Source organism: Trichogramma pretiosum, unplaced genomic scaffold (assembly GCF_000599845.2).
Source record: "Trichogramma pretiosum strain Unisexual culture from Peru unplaced genomic scaffold, Tpre_2.0 scaffold5, whole genome shotgun sequence".
Lineage (NCBI taxonomy): Eukaryota > Metazoa > Arthropoda > Insecta > Hymenoptera > Trichogrammatidae > Trichogramma > Trichogramma pretiosum.
Genome location: NW_019641672.1, coordinates 3056517 through 3072165, shown reverse-complemented (window position 1 = coordinate 3072165; position 15649 = coordinate 3056517). Strand labels below are relative to the sequence as shown.

Below are 15649 nucleotides of genomic sequence, written 5' to 3'. Positions count from 1 at the left end.
TACCTAGAGCATCGATCGCCACCACCCGGGAGGATAATCTTGCGAACAAGCGTGGACTTCCTCGGGGAAAGTCATCGTCGAGTCCGCATTTATACCTAGAGCATCGATCGCACTACCCGGGAGGATAATCTTGCGAAAAAACGAGGACTTCCTCGGGGAAAGTCATCGCCGAGTCTATACTGCGACCTGAGGCACTGAGAGGGCCATCCTGGTTGATAGTTTAAAAATCTTCACCTAGTTCAAAATTCCTGCGTATTCATTCGAAATCAATTATATTAATAGTAGCATTTTTTTGATACACTTATGCATAGCTTTGGGTGAGACATGAACGTAATTCATTCAATTATATTAATTGTAGCATATATATATTTTTTTTTTATACACTCATGCATTGTAGCTTTTGACATGAACATAACTCAATTTCGGTTTTGATATTTTTTTCCTTATACGTTACGATATACGTACGATATATCAACAGCAAAGCAGCTGTGTGACTAGCGTGAACATAGCCAATGGTCTGAACCGCTTTCGGTCAGACCACTTTTTAGGTGATAACATTTTTTTCGATGTGTTTTTTTCTTTCAATCGCTCGTATTTCGTAGTTATAAACATTTTTTGGGACGTTATATACATGGATTGATTGGATTTTGCTTCAGGAATCCATAGCACTTTTCAGAATTAGGATATCTATTATAAATTTCAAATGAGAGTGAAAAATAGTTTTCGCGGGTAGCGAAAAAAGCCGATGCTGTGTATATGAGTAGCGTAACGCCGCAGCTCTCTCTGTCATACTTGCCAGAGGGAGCGCGAGGCGCGCTCCTCAATGCAGAGGCGAGCACAGCCATGGCTGATTTTTATTTTGCTCGTCTAGTAGCCGGTCGGAAGATGCGGCAATTTAACTATTAAATAAGCACGTTGTGGGCTAAGCGTCACGGCATGACGAAAAGCCCGGGGAATGTATTTGTCGTCATAGCAGAGAAAGTGTTTTTGTAATACCCTCGCCGGATGGTAAGGAGAAAATTTCGCTAAAAAGTAGACACTACGTCGTCCGAAAAATTTATTGAATCAACGGATCGAGATGGTATTTTGTGCTTGTCGTAAACGATAATCCACTTGTGGTTTTCCGTACAGATTTAGCGAGTTTATCTCGTTTACAAGGCACGAAAAAGTTACGGCAAGATCGATATTTATAATCTAACCACAGCGTGGTATTTGTATAATGTTTTAGGGCTGGTTTGAGAGATAAGGGGGTTTGAGAGATAAAATGACTCGATCCACGCGTATACAAGCGTGTAGCTTGTGAAGAAACAAACTTAAGCTGCTTTTTCCAACGACGCCTCGTTTGAGGAGGGTGTACTACATTTTTTATTATTTTTGCATGATTTTAAAAGCTTATATTTTCAATCTGGTAAAAATACGTTTATAGGATTAATATTTAGTCTAAAGAACAACCTTTCAAGAGTACTCACAAGGAGACCTTCCCACCTCCGGAGAACCAAATGATCTGACAATTTTTTTTGGGTCACTTGAACATAAAAAACAAGTCCTTAATAGTTGGTTTGATTCCATGTGTCTTTAAGCGGATTAAAAATATTATTTTTCATTATTAAACCCTATACCCTATTTTCTGAACCTATTAATTACGAATCATTGACTATATAATGGAATTTCCATTGTAAATTAGCGGGTTTTTAAATTATGATGTATTTTTTCAGTTGATAAGTCATTAGACAGTGAAAAATTGTGAATACGTCATCAATTATTTAGAATGAAGTGGTAGGGACTGATAAAAACAGTTTTTGAGCGAAAAGTTAAAACAATTTCAAGTTTAAATAATTCATGAATTGACGATAAGTTTTTGCCATAGTAAGGATTTTTGAACATTTGGCATCACTTTGAAAGTAAAAAATACCAAAAAAATATAAAAAATTACGTTTTCCAAATTAAAAAACATTGATAAAAAATATTACAAAAACTGAATATATCTTTACTTCACTACCTTGTAAAATGAAATGAGAAAGTGTGTGTAAAACTTCAGAACAATCGATTCATAAGTTTTTGAGTTACATTACACCGACTAAAAATGCAATTTTTTAGGAGGCTCTTTCATAAATGTTGATGTAAAAAACGCTAAAATGCGAGATAGTGCATTAAAATGACGTTAAATTTTCTCGGATTAATGACAAAACACAGGACTCTTGAAGGTATAGACATTTAAATTTGATTAAAAAAAATCGATTGAAAAATGAGTCGGAAAATAGTGAAACACCCCTCCCTTAAGGCGGGGCGCCCAGGGTTCTTTGCCGAAGCAAACGAATCGTGGAAAAGCTCGAACGAGCGTTTAAAGTTCATTCAAGACAATCAGCTGTAAGACATGTAAGAGAATGGCTGCTCGCGAGACTTAATTTTTTTCGACAAATCGCTCGAGTACGAATTCCCGTCAAATTACGCATCGCGCGAGTACGGCATTGTGTGGGCCAGCTGAGGATCAATCAAGAGGTCGTTGAGCTCGCTTGCGTTGTTGTGCTCGCGAGTCGCGTTTCTCGCTCCTACGAGTAGAGGTGCATAACACACAGGCGCAATATCGATCGCACATTTCGTTCGAGCGAGCGTCCTCACCTAACAAACCACCAGCTTAACTTTTCACAATTTGCTCGCCTTTTTTACTCGCTCATTATTTCCTTTCGTTGCGTGGAATAATTAAGTGGACTGATGAGTAGCGACCATGACATGTGCGGGAATCGCCTGACAGCTGTCTTTCGCGCTTTATGGTCAGCCAGACGAATCTTCGATATTAGAAAAAAATTGTTTAATCGAGACATGGAGTTTGTTATAATGGGCGTGGGAGAAATCTTATCACAGCAGCGATGCGAGGGTCTTTCGCGAAAAATGACCAGGTGCGCGCTGCATCATCGTGCATTTGAGCGCAAGTACATGTACTGCGCGAGCCGACGAGGCAATGAGCTATATCTAGGTCAACGGCGGAATCTCGCATAGTGTACATGCCGAATGCATCGACTTGACGCAACTAATTCACTCCATGCAGCGCGTTGCAACCAAGTAAATCACAAAATTTCCAAAATATTTCATTAATGACCCTGAATGACATTACTTCGATCCAAATGGAATTCGGATCTATAATTCAACAGGAGTCGATATGGCTTTTTAACAAACACAAGCTCAAAAACATTGCTGTAATATGATTGAGTTTAAAGAGCTAAAAGAGAAGTACAACTATTGGCGACTAGTTATTATTCTCGTATTTATTTAATAGTTATTAGTTTTTTTCTTTTTTAAAGATTCAATAACAGTCAAAGGAGGTAGCCAAGTGTAACTCGAAATGTATCGAGTCCCTTACTCCCTTACGCCCTATTTAAAAGTGCTTGAAAAGTCTATTTTACTGCTCCTACTCTTTGATAATATATTATAAGACGTCTGACGAGTTAAATGTGGGTAAAATTCAGTCGAGAGCGCGACTTACCGCATGGTTAATCGAATCGACAAATATCTGCGTCGATGATAAAAATGACCGTGATGGATATGTATTGGGCGTTTTCCAATTGTCACAAAAAGGTCACTTTACAATTTGCCTGGAGGTAAAATATGCAAGGTGCTGTGGGTTAAACAAATGAGAGACCTTGTGAGATAGAGGCGCGAAAAAACCGTGCATGAATTTCGAGGCGGACATGATTCGTACGATGCAGTCGTCAAGCAGCTTGTAATACTTCGTCATTGTCATGGTGTATAGGCGCGAGAACAATGGTGACGATTCGGTATATTTAGGCATACAGATAAGTCGCTCGCAAAAATCGTCGATGCTCCGTCTTTGGGGCGCGCGCTCGCATAAATCGGTCGCGAGCTGCACTACTCGCTCCGCATCGAAGCTCGACTCGTGTACTTGGGCAAAGCAGATGCCACGGTGAGTAGGAGCTTTTCGTTTGGTCTTTGCCGGGCGCTATCGAATAATCGCGGCGCAGGGAAAATGATCTCGGGCTAAGTACCAGGAGCCGATCGCGCTAGCACAAGCTGCTCGCAGCGATCAATCGGTTCAGAATCGCGTTTACCGCAGGTATACTGTGCGCGTAGACACGTATGGTAGGTAGGATATAAGTATAGAAGGCACCGAGGCCCACTGCACGGCGCGATCGAGCGTAGTAAGGTTCAAGCGACTTTTATCATTCCATGTATACACACGTATAGTGCAAGTGGAAAGGAGATGGATTTAAACGGGGCTGGCGGGCGTGTGTGTCTGCGCGCGCAGCCACCACTACAGGCTACACAGCCTGCGCGTCCGTGAGAGCTTATAGCGTACATGTTTTCGTGACGATGTTGTATATCCTATCCGCGCCAGAGTCAAGAGTGGCACACGCATATAACAGAACGCGTCGGCGTTCCAGTTAAACTCACGCCGTCGTCCCGCATTCATATAGCTCGTACGGCTCCCGAGTGCAGTTCTCAGCTCGGTGTGTCGCGCCAACGACACTTGTATTATTTGCCATTGTGTCCCGTCAGTGTTTCTATACGTACTCGTAGAATTTTAATAAAAAAAAAAAAGCCATCGGAAGCATCGAATCCATCGGAGCCATTGAGAGGGGACAAGAGATTTGCGAAAGCGAAAATCCGTCGTTCCTTCGGTAAGGTATAACGCGGTATACACAGCACATATATTCGCTCGTATATAGGCGCGAGAGCCGTGTCAATTTCTCTCTCTCTCTCTCTCTCTCACTCTTTCGGCGTATTTACTACCTGCGGATCAGGTATGCGCCGCGCAGTGCACCGTCTCTATGTGCACACACGCACGCACACACGTACACTGCACTATACGCCATATCGTAACTGTGTGGACACACACATACACACCCACTCTGCAGCGCATAGCACTGAATGATTCACTCGCGTGCGTGTATAGCACGCTTGCAGTTTTTTTTTCCTCTATGTTTTTCCTTTCGATTCGCGACAGTCGCAACATTTTGACTATATGGGCGTGTGTTTGGAGCCCAGTTGCTAGCCCAAAGTTTCTAATTCCCGCCTTGCGGAATCGTATGCAAATCTTGGTCATCGAGGAGGTTACGTGCCGACGGCTTTGTGCCGATAACTCGGCTGGTATCGTTGCCTCTTCTTTCGCCGTACCCAGTGTCTGTTGTTCACGCGCCCATGTACAGATATATTGAGCGTCGTGCGCGACTTCGGAGCATCGTGACACTTGTTGCTGCAAAACCAACACCGTCTTTTGCAGTGCATTTCATGCGTCTTGTTTCACTTTTCCACGCGTGGCATTCAATTTGCTTTGGTTTAACACTTTTCCTCTACATCGATGAAAGTTTTGAATCCTTCAAATTCAATAATTCAGTGTCACCGCAGCATTGCTAAACAAAGTTTAGTTATCGCGTTATATTATGAGTATTTTATTGGTGGGCGTGTGTATGGTTTTTTTCAAATCCTCGCTACATCGGCAGCGGAGCTTTTTTAGTTTATTGCTACTACAAGCTCAATGAAAATTACTCTCACTAGCAAGGTATATGGCGCGCAAGGGAAAGCTTACTTATTCTCATGATCGCATCGATTTCTCATTGATCGGCATCGGTAATTTTCAGTCGACTAACAAAGTTGCAAAAGCTTCGCCATGCGTTTATTTCATAATTGGGCTTTATCGGTCGGACAATTAGCATTGTCTGGCGTAAAAATGTTTGCGTATTTATCAACGCTTCGAATCGAGCCACCAGCGACATCGACGCACGAGAGAAAAGACGCGCAAAATATCAGTGCTACTGCGGACCCACCATTTCGTTCGTATTATTCTAATGCTAGAAAAAAAAATTTTTATAAAGCGTATGTATGCAAAATAGCACACGTTGCGTTACGTTAAAACTACGTAGAAGCAAGAAACGATCGACTCGTATTTCAATGAGCACGTGCGTGTTTAATCGATTGTGTTGAAACTAAATATTATGTTTCCAAAATTATGAAAAATTCGCCTCTTTTTGATGGCGAAATTAAATTTTACAGCTTTTTAAAAAAAAACCTTGAAAGTGCTATTGCGCAGTATTGTGTACTCAAAAATTAAGCGACTACTACCAAGCGTTAATTGTCATAATTGTGAAGGAGGTACCGTTGCCAGGCTAAAAATGATATTTTCCAACACATCTTTTGAGACTTTTTCGCTGAATATTTATTCAAATAGCTACTTATATGTCTACATTTGTTTGTTTTTTAGCCGTCACATACAAAATCTTGAGAAAAAATATTATGTACAAAATTCAGTAAACGTGTTTGAATATTTCCATTTGAATTGGCTTCAATCAAATTAAAAAAAACTCAAAAGAGTTCCTATAAAATTCATGCGATATCAAGTAGGCCAAGCGTTCCAAAACAAACGAAGCGAGGCTCGAACAAATCTTGCAATTATCCAGTCGTTAGATGCACCTAGGCAAAATTATACACTTCCGCCGTTTCTTCGTTTGTTTGTTTACGTAATGTTTTAGCATTTTTTTCTTTACACTGGAGTACGCGATCGCACGAATAGTTATATGTACATACATCAAACAAACTCGAATATAAAGTCGGCTGATCTGTATTAAAATGCGACACAGCGCTGAAGAACTTGAAATCGAATGACTGCACACATATTATTTTTATATCTTTAGGTTTACGAGCGCGAAACATTAAAAATTATGAACCGTTGCGAAGGTAATCGATCGTGTTATTGATACATGCTCGTATAACGGTGAAGCCGGTACTGCATCGAACACGTCACACACCTTTGTGTGTTCCGAGCTAACAAAAAAATCTCAATGACACTTTGGCGAATAAAAAGGACTAAAGCCGTGGAAAACAAATGGATACGTCGGACAATGTAAGCTCGTGCGAAACTAAATTGTCGTTAACTTTTTGTGTCAGCAGCAGCAGCAGCAGCAAGACGAAAGCAAGGCACACGCTCATCTGAAAATTAACTCGAGATTGTCAAACTGGGCGACAGGCGAGGAAGACACAAACGCGTGAGGATGGCGGACGAGGGTGGTATTCAACAGAGCTCCCACGTCGAAAAGGATGTGGTCGATGGCTACGATGTCGTCAATACCAGATCCATAATGTTCAAAGTCGCCGAAGTGGTAAATTTGATCAATATTCAGTTTAATTATCGCGAGCTCTTTGTTCGTACAAATGAGGATGCAGAACGTGCATAGGCTCGTGTGGCCTATTTGCGAGGGAAAGAATCGAGCACAGGGTAAGCTGCAGGTCGATTAGTCTTTGTTGGTATATAGCCGGCACAAGCTACAGGTCGGCTCGACTCTATTTACTTATATGCGCGTACGTGCGCGAAGATCGGCTAAATCGATCGATAGGGGCAGCCACGCGAATCTATGGCTCTCCCCAGTTGTCGATGAATTAGTAATGCGTTCAAGCTGGCTCGTGAGCTCTGTATAACTACAATCGATAATGACGCATGTTGGTTTTTGGACTGGCTCCACAGGTGCTGGCGGTGTTCGCGGTTGGATTGATAGTCGATCCCTTCAACTCGTTCCACCAGATCTTCCTTCATCAGCCGAAACCCAAACTCGACGACATCGCCCTGATCTACGTGACGCTGGCTGGTTATCTCATCATCAATTCCGTCCTGGTGATCGGGCATCTGCTTGGCGACCGCATGCCAAAACGAACGGTATGTAATACGCATGCAGACCAAATTGATCGTGTAATCGGTGAGTTGAACGGGCAAGAGAGCCTTACGTGCCGGTATAATTGCAGTCTCTGCTGTTCACGGGCGTCGGCACGATCCTTCACCTCGTCGCAGGCAGCCTCATGGTGCACAATTGGCGCAAACTCCACAGCAATTACGCCTACGTGTACAACGACAACACGTACGCGAGCAAGCAGTACGCCGACATGCTCATCGCCGGCTCGTTTTTCACCTTCGTCGACGCCCTGGTCTTCGGCGTTGATGTCTTTTACACCATCAGATACTGCTAAGAGCCATCCTGACCAAGCCAGCAGCCAAGCCCAAGATCCGAAGAGAGTGCCATGTCTCGTAATATAGATTTGCACTCCTTTAAGCGTGTATATTGGTCTGTTTTCACATCGCCATTCATACACTCCACCGTGTCGTTTAACGAAAAGTATCTTTCTTAGACAATAGTTTTTCTATAGCCATTATTTGTTTTTATTTTTGATTTATTTTATACACCGAGTGTTTTTTCATTTATGGGCAACAAATCAGGCCCGAGCAGCGTTCATTTTGCTCCACAATTAATCCGTCCACAAAAAAGTGCAATTATAATATTTGAATGCGTGAATTTGTTCTCTTTTCTTCGCTCATTGCTGTGTGGAAAAATACATAAGTAAAGTCCACTTTGATAGATATATATATTTATGATTTATATATACTTGTAATAACAGTATGCTAATATCCCAAAGCAAAAAACAAGTAATATAATGTAAACTCTCGAGAGGAAAAATCTTCATTTCTTTCCGTTTTTCTACTAAAAAAAAACATAAATTGTACAAATTCGTCGAGTACAATGCACCATTTTTGCATTTCATTTCGGAAAGCATTACTAAAAGCTATCAATATAAATTTAAACTTTTCTGTTAAAAATAGTTACCACAAAATACGAAATGACGCTAAAAACGGCGCTTTAATTGTGCCGAGAAAACTATCCGTCCTATAAAAAAAAAATACGTAATTTATCATGATAGATGTATAGAATTTCTCAGAAAAAACTCTATCGTTATCAAACCATTCCGTCCATTATTGACTAATTAACTATAGAGTATAAGTTGTTAAAGCATAATCAATCGCTTTTTAGGAATCGTCTTGCAAATAAGCAAAAATTAAATTGTTGTCTTTGTCTTGACTGCGTATATTTAGTCAACTATTTTGAGTGATGATTATGAAATTTTCACAACAATCAGAATATATTCATATAACTACTTGGTTACAAAAGAGACATATCTCAAGATAAGTTTAATTTGAAATAGAACATTATATTCACCGTAATTAATGAGCACCCACAGAGTTTTCTTAATTGTGATCAAATACATCCGTAGAGGTGCAAACTTACTCAAAAAATTAATCAAACAATACGCTACGGACTTTACATGTGTAATATCTAGATATATTGAGTCCATTTGTGCCTCGCAAAGATCGTACTAACCAACGACAAATATTAACGAATATTTTTTTCTTGTTTAGAACAAATGATAGACGAGGATTATTTTAATTTAATGTAAGACAAACAATATATATTATATATTTATACAGAGTTTTTAGTAGGCATATTTCCCTTGTTTCGCAAATAGTATATATTTATTAAAAATAATAGATGATTTAATAAACGTAAAATTGAAACAAATGTTGTCGACCAATTTTTTATTATTGAAAAGAACAAGTTAACCTAACCTAAGGCGCGATATTCATAAAGGGTGGATTTGTTATCAAAATTATTATAGCCTGAGTGAATAAGAATAATGATTGGGCCAATATACGCGACGCCTATGCAAAGCTGCAATCACGCAGCCAACGTGCCTCTGGCGAAGCCCATCAGAGTGTTTCAGTTTGTAAATTTCCCCAACATATCTCAAATGCAGTTGAAAAGTGATTGATTTAATTTGATATCTTCTAGATTTTAGTAGCTCTTTTTTTCTCCTTAATAACCTACATCGTGTGGCATGACTCGCCTTTTGGCCAACCCGAAGCAGCTGGATTATTAGGACTTGCCGGTCTCTTCTTGCTCGTTACACTTGTCGACATTGTGAGCCAATGTGGCAGCGATCCGATTCCCGATACACCGGTTAGCCTCGTCGACAAATGTATAAAAACCTCAACTCCAACATTTCAAACTCATTTTCAGATGTTTTTGCTGGGGATGTTTGGTACCCTGCTGTTCATTTTGTCAAGCACCTACTTGATAATAATCTCGAAGAAAGACGACGTCGTGAAGGTGTGGAGAGTGCTCGTAGCCGCCATTCTGTCCATAGGCTGTGCGCTTTTATTTATTCTCGACATAGTCCTCATTTTTCTTTATGGTTATTAAGTCATATCAACCACATCAACTCTATACTGTTATTCAATAACGCTCGTAAACATAATGTAAAGCTAGCGTTACGTAATTCGCTTGACCACACATGTAAAGTGAAAAATAAAAAAGTTACCATACGAGTAACTACAACAATTACTATAAGTTTCTAGCGTATAATTACATTATCGTACAGCTCGACTGAGCGCAAAATACGTTGAACATAATTTCAAAACATAAAAACCGTGTGCAAGTGAAAAAATATTGATACTGTAATAGACGTAGCTCACGCGTAGATATTATGTCCTACCTCCGCCGGAAATATTTTACACATTCTGAGTCCTGGTTTTCAATAAAAAATTGTTTTTTTTTTCATCTTTTATAAACTAACATTTAATGATTAGAGCATTGTCTATTATAGGGGTTATTTAATGAATCGGGTGTGTTTCAGCTTAGCTGCATAAGTGCTAGTTTCACCTTACTTTTTTTAAGGATATAATAAAACCTTCAAGTCTCCTAGATATATTAGTTCAATGGGATTCACCAACTAATATCAGTAAATATTAATACATGGATACCCATTTTCATTTAACATGCTTTATTGAATTAAAAAACAAATTTTAAATACATTATTTAAAAACATATACGTGAAAAACATCAAGAATAACTTCGTAAGACAACTTTAAAATTTCTAAGTATAAAACTAGTCTTAATTAAAATCAATGAAATTCGATTATAATAAGTGATTGAATTCTTTTCATAAATTATAAATCACTATTTCTTTTAAAAAACTTGGGTAGCTTATGAAATCTAATTTGATTGAAACACTACTTGTACACGTTCATACATGTCAATTTGACGCTAATTTCAAATAAAGAATGAATTATATTTACTTTTTACATAATTGTAGCAATTAATACATAAATTTAAAAATTCAAAACAACATACATCAAGGTAGTTCATTAACTACATTAGATATAAAAATCTGCTAGGCATTCTTTTTCGAGTATGCATTAGTTTAATCAAATTGTATAAAATCTTAATTAACATAGAAATTTTGTAACAAATACTTAACAAAGTATGATTGAGAATGATTTTCCTTCAAAACTTGATCCTTATTATTATAGTATAAAAAATGATGTCATAAATATGTCATGATTCTTAAAAAATAGTAATTTACATAATCATTTATGTCTTATTATATAAATGACTTTTATATAGAAATCTTATTGAAATGATGATAAAAAGTGGAAAAAATTTCATCTTTGCTAGTACATTGGGAGGAAGTCAAAAACAGAGTATTAATGATAATCTTTTGACTAATAATTTTTATAATATAAACTACATGAATAAAATTTTGGTATTATTATATTGAAACACAATGCAGAAGATATTATGCAAAATTATCATTAACAACCTGGTTTTGGTACTACCTTGACCAGAAAAAAATAGGCTTTAAATAAATAAATTCACAATCATATTATAAGAGGTACCAATCGATATGCGTTACAATGATTAATATTTAAAAAAAGTTTCTGAATTATTTTAAAAGTTTTCAATATCCAGATAAAAAGTTTCTGCTTAGAATAGGTCTGACACCTTGACTATCATCGTAATATGCTTTCATACTAGCCATATTCACAGAGTTATTAGAAAAAGAATTTCCCATTCTGACTGTGTTCTGTATAGGTGTCAAAGTTAAAGACTGTATAGAATTAGTTGTAACATTGCTTAAATTGACAATCTGCCATGGGAATTGAACATTGTAAAAGTTATTCTGATTGTAGGCTGGCATATCATTAACACAGTATTGATTGGTACTCCATGGTAACCTAATAACAGAGCAGTTATTGTGATCTGTATATTGCGGTAAAAATTGTTGAGATTGCATATTTTGATAGCAATAGCTATTTTTGAAATCATCACTGTCTGAAGTTTTTGAGAAGTCAGATAAAGATTCATCAGATCTATTTGAATATTTCATTTCTTCTATAAGTTTAAATTTATTTTCAGTAAAAATATCTTTACTAAAATAACTATCATCTTGTATACTACATTTGGTACTTTTTAACTGAGAATCACCATTTATGTCTTTTTTGCGACCATGAATGGGAGTTGAAGTTAATGGATGATTATTACTTCTATATTTATTATTATCAAAATCTACATGATGAGATTTTGCAGAACGATTGTTGTACGCATATTTTTTTTTATAAGAATTTTTCAAAGCAGCTCTATTTACATGTTCTTCAGTATGTGTTTTCTGATTATGTTCAATAATTCTCTTAGTTATTTTAAATTGTCCATCAGCATCACAAAATGCACACTCTTCCATCTTATAAATGAAAATTAAAAAGGTTTATTTAAATTTATTTAAGTAATAAAATATATTTCAGATAAAAAGTTCCGAAAAAACCATCATTAAATACAATTATGTATATACTGCAAAAGAAATATTTTACCACAAAAAGGAAAAATATGCCCACTTGTATGAGACGTTACTACAGATAGCGCTAATCAAGACGTAAATAAGCGATTAGGCGGACTTATTTTCCGGACGAATCTCGTAAGATATTCCCTGGGGGGTCTCAAGTTTAGTATTGATAAACAATATTTATTTCTACTTTGTAGAGCTAATGACTTTTTTCAATCAAATCGAGTAAAAACGTTTTCACTACAGTCAGACTTTCACTCAATCAGACTCAACCACACGTAAATTTAAAGAACTGAACTAACGAACCATTTCGGCCTTGGCAAGATAGATCCATAATTTACGCCACGTGCTAAATTTTTTTTGATCGCTGAAGTTAAATCTCATTTCTTTCGAGGCATAACGAGTAGCAAAAGGGCTTCTGTAGTCACAATAATCACTATTTTGACCAGACATTTTAACGGTAAAACTGTTCAACGAAAAAAAAATGTTACACTCGCGTTGCGGTGTGTACACAGTCAGCTGATTTCACGAACTGCAACGTATGCTTGAACCGGCGATTCGACGACTGATGTTGCCTTCCACTACTATACTTTTCAGTACACTTGTTGTATAAGCTTCTATATCGTTACCATGTATGTCCAGGTAGACGAAGTTTTGCCATTCGATAGGCGCAATTTTTATATTTACTAAACTAAAACTTTTTTTTCAATTTGATTTACAGAAAATAACATTAGAATAAAATTTGCAAAGAATGGTTTTAAAAATCAAATAGAAGTTTATAATCGAGTGCAATTTCAAAATTTATTCAACTTGTTGATTGTCAAAGTTAATCCAAAATTTGCTGAGATGAATTAAATCATATATTTATATGAATAATTTTTTTTTTAATTTCATTGACAACAGCGGTGATTAACGAGATAAAATCTTGATCTTTTGAAATTAGAAGATCTCTGTCTATTGTTGATTTGCAATACCATGTACATTATCCAAACATTCGATTTCTGTTCACGATAAGATTTTAAAGAAAATTATGAAAAGGGAATAGCAAGGTCGACACCATAGGACCTCAATAGAAACACAGACTACAGTTCAGCGCGGATAGAAAAAACAAGTTACTGAGCGAAAGTACCCACGTTCTATTTTCGCGTACACGCGATATGTTGTGACTTGTCATTATCTTTGTTTCTACGTCGGAATGTCTTGCATAGCGAATCGTGCGTTGACAATCTCCGTGTTTTTCCTTTTCATGGTAATACAAATGCATACTTCGTATTTTTTTATCTTGTGAACTTTTCAAAATTGTGACAGTTAGATTTTTATAAAATGTTAAAAAAATACGATTAAACATAATCAAAGCCTGACAGTTTTTTAGAAACTTAATTAATTATCTACAAAAATTAATACTCACCACATTGGAAACAGCTATGTTAGGATAAGCCCATTCAATTCTAACATCAACTTTTTCAAAAAATCTATGTCTTTCAGGTAAAAGTCGTCTTCTGGCCATTGCTGCGCTTCTATGTGTTTTAAAAGTGATCAATGCATGCTTACTGTGCGAGTGGTTAAAACTGGTGAAAACATAAACTTTGTCTAAGTCTTCACAGACAGGCCAGATTTTCTAAAATAAATATTATAATATTTTTTTAAGTCAGATAAAATATGAATGTGATTATTCAACTTACTTTAATAATTGTTTTAGCATCAATACGAGATGGTAAATCTGTTACATGCAAGCGACAATTATTTACGCTTTCTACTACTCCTAAAAACCAGTTTTGACGAATCGGATAGTTATTTAATTCTTTAATTGCTCTTTGAGCAAGTTCAGGATTGGCATACATGATAAAACAAAAGCCTCTATTGGTTCCAGAAAAATTCATCATTAATCTCATCTCATAAATTTCTCCAATTTTTCTGAATAATGGATATATTTCATCTTCATAAATATCTCTTGGTATTTTACCAACAAAAATTTCACAGCCTGGGCCTGGCACTGGTCCTTGCCAACCAGGTGGTGGACCACCCAACTTTCTTTGACCATTTTTCTGAATTATTTCCATTCCTATTTGATTTTGTAGTTTTAAAATGTTTTCATGAATCTTATATTGATCATGGATGCTTAACATTGGCTCAGACGGTACAAAATCCATGTAATGTCTTGATTTTTTATTTTGCAATTCTGTAAAGGAAAAGTTTTACAATTACTAATTCAATATTTAATAGATAATGAAAAAAGACTGGGATAAATTTTTTTAGTATGAGTCGTCAACTTAAAAACAATAACAGATAGCTACCAAGATTAGATCTGGAGACTAATTGTGAAGCTAAGAGAAAATCGGTGGTCAAAAATTTATAAATTCTATCAAGACTTGAGGAATTTTATAAGATTTCAAGAAGCAATTCCATCAGCCATTTTTAATAATCGATTTTACTATTGATTTCTTTTTTGTAATTTTCTGAAATTTTCTGGCATTATTTTTGAGAATGGGGTTTCACGCTAGCTTGTCAATAAAAGCAAGTTCAATAAGATATTGTTTTAAAAGAATAGCCTTTAACCAAAAAAATCAGATTCTCGGAAGTGACGATACGAAATCTCAACGTAGGAAGCGGTAACGATCGTAGCTGGCTACCGCCCGAGCATAAAACAAGCAAGATAAAATAATGTACTAACCTGGTGAAATCTTTTCAAGACGTTTATAAATCTTGGGAATTCGACGTTGCATGCACTCCTCGACGTCGCTGTCGTCTTCGTCGGTATTGACGTGATCAAGCCTGAATTCCATCTTGTCAAATTGTTTAACGTTGACCACTGGACTATGTGAATTCATATTCAACTGGGGCATTTTCAGTTATAATATTTAACAATGATCAAGAACACAAGCGTGTGCACAAGTTAAAAAAAAAAAAAATGAAAAAAGTTAAGGCACGCGAATCGCGACGTCCGCACAGTCCGACGATCGGGGCTCGAAATGAAGGCGAGGAGGCATCGACACGTCCGACGACGACACTACGAAGGCGCGTATACAGGCGTGCACGGTCAATCAGGTGGAATTTTCGGGGTGATTGCGTCGAGCGCCCTCGGCGATTTTTCTGCCAACAGCCAATCGAAGAGAGGCGAGCGACAACTGTTCACCGAGGCCGATAGAGTCTTTGATTTTTGGCAGAGAGCGGGAAAAGGATTTCTGATCGATGTAGTTCACTG

The 15649-nt window shown here is 37.2% G+C and overlaps 3 protein-coding genes across 4 annotated transcripts in view; 1 reads left to right on the top strand and 2 right to left on the bottom strand.

Annotated features, from left to right (window-relative positions):
• Positions 1–13009, bottom strand: part of LOC106659154 (adenylosuccinate lyase) — an 18691-nt gene extending 5682 nt beyond the window's left edge. Inside the window, exon 1 of the mRNA XM_014381540.2 lies at positions 12754–13009. Within this exon, the coding sequence (XP_014237026.1) occupies positions 12754–12900 (147 nt within the window). The 5' untranslated portion in view covers positions 12901–13009. The remainder of the gene's footprint in view (positions 1–12753) is intronic.
• LOC106659155 lies at positions 4354–9350 on the top strand. 2 transcript variants are annotated; one of them, XM_014381541.2, is made up of 4 exons: positions 4354–4634; positions 6901–7109; positions 7472–7660; positions 7747–9350. In XM_014381541.2, exons 2-4 carry the CDS (start codon positions 7002–7004, stop codon positions 7966–7968), a joined length of 519 nt encoding a protein of 172 aa, XP_014237027.1. In that variant the 5' UTR covers positions 4354–4634; positions 6901–7001; the 3' UTR covers positions 7969–9350. The 2 variants fall into 2 exon arrangements, with proteins under 2 accessions (XP_014237027.1, XP_014237028.1); XM_014381542.2 differs by having other exon boundaries at positions 6898–7109.
• Positions 13010–13273: 264 nt separating the features above from the next.
• On the bottom strand, positions 13274–15290 carry LOC106658519 (RNA-binding protein 47-like). The gene is made up of 4 exons (XM_014380519.1): positions 15119–15290; positions 14130–14626; positions 13856–14065; positions 13274–13288 (listed from the first exon to the last, which is right to left on the bottom strand). Exons 1-4 carry the CDS (start codon positions 15288–15290, stop codon positions 13274–13276), a joined length of 894 nt encoding a protein of 297 aa, XP_014236005.1.
• Positions 15291–15649: the final 359 nt, after the last annotated feature.